General features: G+C 40.2%; 1 protein-coding gene across 4 annotated transcripts in view; it reads left to right on the forward strand.

The window, feature by feature from the left end:
• The window catches only part of crtc3 (CREB regulated transcription coactivator 3), a 54,891-nt gene extending 51,618 nt beyond the window's left edge, over positions 1–3,273 (forward strand). For all 4 annotated transcript variants that reach the window (XM_022215096.2, XM_022215097.2, XM_022215098.2 and 1 more), the window contains one exon: positions 588–3,273. In XM_022215096.2, coding sequence (XP_022070788.1) covers positions 588–793 — 206 coding nt within the window. In that variant the 3' untranslated portion in view covers positions 794–3,273. The remainder of the gene's footprint in view (positions 1–587) is intronic.
• The last annotated feature ends 2,727 nt before the right edge of the window (positions 3,274–6,000 follow it).

Genomic DNA, 6,000 nt, shown 5'->3' on the forward strand with positions numbered 1-6,000 from the left:
CCAGAGCCCGCATTTTAAATGTAAATATCGCCAACGATCAGGTTAATTTAATTGTGGCAGCCAAAATTGTGATTGCGATCAAAATTCAATTAATTGTGCAGCCCTAGAAACATCTCCTGAGCACTTTGTTTCCATGAATCAAGTGTAGACATCTAACAGGAGGAAGCTGTTGACTGTTGCCTTTGCTTTCTCAGACAAATTAGCAGCTCTTTAAATTTTCTGTTTTTCTGCACTTTCCTACTAAAAGCAACTGTTAGCGATTCTCTTCTGAAGCTTAAATCAAAGTGGATCACCTGCTGAGCAGCTTGTTTGCAGGAATTAAGTGTAGTCGTCTCACAGGAGGAAGATGAAGGTACTTTAAAAAGTTGTCAACTGTTAACTGCCTCAGGCTCCGGCTCTGAATCCTCTGTAATATTCAGGTCTAATCAGTGCTGAACTGTGACTGCAGCAGCCTTAAAGTGAGGAGAAAGTCAGAAAAGAGCCGTCATGACTAACGATGAGGCAGTGGGTCTGTTAGCTGCAGCAGAACGTGCTGTTGTCCAGACTGGAAGAAACATTCACCCACCATCATCTGTTTCTCCTCCCAGATGACTCCCACCCCAGTCTGTCCAAGGACATCAGCAGTGCGCTCTCCACGGTGCCTGAATGTTTTGACTCAGAGGGAGGCTTCCCGCTGGAGGACGAGCTGCGCATCGAGCCCCTCAGCCTGGACGGTCTGAGCATGCTCAGTGACCCCGACATGGTGCTGCCGGACCCATCGGTGGAGGAGACCTTCCGCAGCGACAGACTCTGAACGTAAAGAGTGGTTTGAGGAAGTAAAACACACACAGATTTGCAGTGTATAGTGTACAAATCTGAATCTGCATGCAAACGATCTGTGTAGGGCCACTGTGCATGCGTCCACTGCCACTAAGATTCATTAAATGTGAAAGACAGCAGCAGCATGCGCACCGTCATCCACACTTTTTTTTAAGAAGGAGACTTGTGAACAAACACTGTTTACACCGGCTTTGTGCGGCGTTGCCGTCGCACATGCTCGAGCTCGTGATGTTGTTGTAAAAGATGCAGTTTTAAACTCGGCGCCAGGATCCGAAGCGGCTCAGAGACTCTGCTGCTCCTCCAGACCTCTTCGAACCGCAAAGACTCGGAGGAGCATCGAGGCGATCCGGAGATGAGCCCAAGTCCTCCTGCTTCTTTCTTGCAAACCCCCCATCATTCCCCTCCCCTCCCCCGAAGCCATGGCAACCTCATCACCATGGCTACCCACCATAGCAACCCCATCACCACGCTGAAGAGCAACAGAAATGCCAACATTTAAGTTTCTTGCAGCTCTTGATATAGGAGTGGAGTCCAGAGCTGTTGCTGCAGCTGCAATGCGTCGTGGTCAAACATCTGGCAGATTCCTTCAGGTGAAGTTAAATCCAGATGTGCCGTGGCAGCTTCAGGCTCTCGAACAATCATGGTAGAAATGAAGACTAGAGGGATTTTTGTTTTCAAATGTATTTCTTTGCATATGGTGTCAGATTATTTTTGAAGTGTTTGCCACAGATTTATAGATATAAATATATATATTTACATATATAAGCCTCAATTTCAGTCTGATTAGAATGTATTTTTAAAATAGAGACAAAAAGGGCAAACTGTTTACAAAGATTTAATAAGTAAATGCTACTAAAGAGTCTAGATTTTTGAATTTCAAATTGAGAATTCTAACGTGTTGAGTCAATGCTATATTTTCCTTGCAATTCGGACGCATCTCCACTTTCCTCAGTCAGACAGGAGTCGGCTGTGATTCTCTCTGGCAGGGCACTGGGACAAATCAACATCAAAATCCGTTTAAAAAAAAAAAAGGAACTTTTTTGATGTTTTCAGAAAATACTTTAATGTATATTCATTGCATATGATTTATTTTACATTTTGTACTGACTTGTAATGGCGCTTGTACTGTACTTTAAATCTCGTCGTGAATAAGGGCATGCGCTGTGCTACTGTGGATCGATTATGTCCTGTATGTGTTTGCAGCTTTCTGTCCTTTTATTTTGTTACAGCAGTGCAGTAAAAACCCCAACACCACCACTGTGCGGATGCAGTGAGATTCAGAGAGCAGGCAGTGATCAGTGGACATCGGACATCATGTAACGTTGCACTTAATCTCTTTTGCACTAATTGGTTCACATTTGTGTCGACTGATATTTTTGTTTTTTATTACCTGATAACCCAAAGAAGTTGAACTAAGCCATCGCTAAGAAACTTTGTGACTAAATATTTGTAGTCGATGCACATATGCGTACTTCAAAACACAAGCAGCAGGTTTCTGATTTTGATGGGATGTAAGAAAAACTGATGGAATTCAGTTTTCTGGGCTTTAATAATGTGTTTTTGTAAAGAGCAGTTGATTATGTAATGACTTGGCCATGGAGGACATTGAGTGCCCCCTAGTGTCTGTTTTTAATAAAGTCAAAGAGCTGTTTTTTAATACTATGCAACTCAAAGTGAAACCTGTTGAACAGGTGCAACTTGTACATTATGCAGCGGCTCACAGGTTCATTTTGTCACAATGTGCGGGATCAAATTCGCTAGAAATCACAATATTACATGTGTCCAGTGTCCACAGTTGGAAGAGCGTCTGCGTCTAACTGACCAGCAGTCGGAGAACAATAGTTTTGAGCAGGTTCAAAGGAGCTCGTTTTAGCACCGTTTGTGGTGTTGTTGGTCAGAAGTGCGTGAAAGAGATTCAGCAGTGTCGTCGTTTGTCAGATAAAACATGAGGAGGGGTGCTGGGGTTCTTGTGAGGTTGTTTTTGAATTTATATTCAGTTTCTGCAGTTGTACCTGCTCTCCTGTAAGACAGTGGGCGAGTCATGGAGCCACGTAGCAGTTGAATTTACTCGTCTTTTTCTATTCCTCCCTCCTGCTGTCTAAACGCCTGCCTTCTGCTGCCTTACTTTGTTGTATTTTCATATTCTAGCAGTACCCTGCATCAGCTAGTAATCCCCCGTTTAGCTTTAGCTCTCTGTCCCTCCGTGGTTCTGTTCTGTCACTTAGACCCACTGTTTAATTTGTTTTGGTGTCTTACTTTTTTAGTTGCATATTAAAATGTACAGTTCTGTTATTTAAAGAATGTTTTTGTCCACTAGTGTTACTACTTTTTTTTGTAATGTCATTTGAGTTTTGTTCCACCCCAAGATATAAAATTTTATTGGTTTGTAACGTATGTTATAGTGCTTATCTTTCTGATTTAATATAAACAATAAAACTCTATACTGTGTATGAAGTCTGGAGGATGTGGTGTTTGTTTCTGCCAGCAGGTGGCAGCAGAGTGTTGGAGTTCAGATTTAAAACATCACACAAACAGCACAGCCAGGTTTAGAAACAATATAAACACACTTACTGACAAATTACTCACAAGCAAAGCTAGTTTTTAGTGCTTCATTTAGTTTTAGTGGCTTTACTGCTTAATTTTTTAAACAGACCATCACTTTGGGAAGTAACTTGGTGCCAGAGGTGATTTTAAACTAATTACTTCAACACATACAATTATCTCTTCTCTTGTGTTTTCTGTAATTTGCTGTCTGTCTGCTGCCAACTCTCTAAACTGGATCATCTGCTTCTATTCAGCTGCTTTTTAAAATGCAGCAATCCCTGAACATTTACATTCATAAAAACACACTGAAGCAGAAAACTTTCTTTCGGGTTTGCTCATCGATGCAACAATGCTTTGGACATTAAAGTGTCTTTTGTCTTCAGAATATCAACCAAACATGTTCTGGATGTGCAGAAAGTTTTCAACATACATGATTAATGTGTAGAAATTTATAAATCGATTTAAAATGAAGGATTTGATTAGAAAAGATGCCACATGCACATTTAAAGACCCTCAAACAAACCATGAAAAGAGGACAGAAGAGCAAATCTAGTCAGTATATGGGTTGAATTTTAAATGAAAAAAGTTGATCTAGTGGAAAAAACATATTTAAAGGCAATACAGAATGCTTGAATTGTGTTTTTCTTTGCATAAATAAAGAAATGTCTGCAGCAATTGTCATAATTGTTGCTTAAAATTGCACTAGAATGCAGGAAATTACGTGTTGGATGATCAAAATGTCATTACCTTAATAGGTCCCCAACCTTGACCCAGGACTTCATGATATAGTTGATGTAAACATCCCGAATCAGCAACGTCTTGGAGAATCATCTGGACTGTTTTTATTCCCTTTCCCGACACTATGAAAGGTGTTTCTATAATGGTGTAATTTCTCCTCCAGCTGTGACCGACTCATTAAAGGTCACCACAAAGTCCTATCAGGTGAGACTGATGGCAGTAATACTCTGTGTTTATTTGCCAAATTGAAGTCAGATGGCAACGAATTGATGCTCTTTCTTTCCCCTCCTCCAGCTGTTAAAGGCCACCAACTGTGGTATTAAGTCATGCAGGGACAGTGTGAGAATACAATCTAAATTTTAGCTGAAGCTGCTGTGAGGGTTCGTCATCTGATTAAGACAAATTTAGTTTTAGTGAATTCCCCACATTTCTTCTTTGTTTTTCCTCAGACAGCTGCAGTGAAGATGAAAGTTAGAAAAGGAAGAGATTCGGTCCAAATGAAGACCATAAATTCCATGAACAACAACTTGATTTATCAAACTGAGCAGGCAAAGTTTCTTTTTAGCTAACTTGAGATCAAAGTTATCCTCTGTACGAAGAAGATTTTGTTCCCCATCACTGTACAGAACCAACAGGAACTTCCAGGACTGAAAAGTGAAACCAAAGTGCTAAAACCTGCAGTTCCTCTAATGTCCACTTGAGGCTGCCTTCAAAGTGATTCAGTCGTCATAGACCTCCATGTTAAAATGTCCAACTTTACAGCAGAAATAAACATGTTTACAACCTGGTACAGAAACAGTTTTGGGCTCTATACACTGAAAAAATAATATAGTTGTATTGAATTGAATAAATTGCTTCCACTGGTAACATGAAGTTGAATTAAATTTGTCCAAATTAAGTTATTAAGTAAAATTAATGCAACTGGTTTAAGCTGGATGTTATTAAATGATCAGATTCCTCACTGATCTAGTCTTTGGATACTGGAGAAACGCTGCTTCGTGTGATACTGATAACAAAAAAGACTCACTTGATTTGAATTTAATTATGATTTAATTTAGTTTATTTAGTATTATGATTTGATTTAGTGTTAGTTGATTTTACGATTTAGTTTATTTACTATTAGATTTTGTACATTTTATTTATTTTTTATTACAAAAGGGTATTATTAATTTTAATTCACTAACGGTTCCCAGAAAGTGTCCAGCTTAGGACCCCACACTGACTCTACTCATTCACGTATAAAAAATATTAAATGCAACAAGCACTAAACCAAAATTTCGTCTCCACTTTGTTTCCATCTGTTTCCCCATGAGATCACTTAAAAACATCCTAATCTTAATAATATCCTGTAGTGTGTGATGCTCCGTTCATTTCAAATGCTTGTGTGAGATTAGAGAGAAAAATATTTGTGATCTTGGAGCTTTTAAAATCTGTTAGGAGTACGATGGTAAAAACTTGAGCCCCTGATCTTCAAAGCTGCTTCTCATAAAACTATGTGTACCATCACGGAGGATTCATCCAACTTCATGTTCGGTGTAGACAGAAACGACAATTACAGCGATTAAAAACAGCTTCAGTGAACATGTGAGAACCGCTTTAACCGTGTTCAGACTTTTGTTTCTGCAGCGGCGCTGTTGATCTCGATGTGACACTTGATGCCCAGCAGGCAGAAACTGCACTCAGTGCTTCCACCAGCAGCACAGACATGGAGTGTGAGAGGACAGTGTAGCTGGTAGATGGACAGTGTCGGCTCCTGGAAGTCGGCCAGAGCTCGTATATCAAGTACTGTCTCACACAACTACTCACAACACAACAACACACACTGAGCAGTGAGTGAACAGATAATCAGAGAGCTGGAGTCGGTCCACAGAGTGAGTCTGGGCAGGTCAGGATGCCAGC

This window comes from Acanthochromis polyacanthus, chromosome 2 (assembly GCF_021347895.1).
Source record: "Acanthochromis polyacanthus isolate Apoly-LR-REF ecotype Palm Island chromosome 2, KAUST_Apoly_ChrSc, whole genome shotgun sequence".
Taxonomy (NCBI): Eukaryota; Metazoa; Chordata; class Actinopteri; family Pomacentridae; genus Acanthochromis; species Acanthochromis polyacanthus.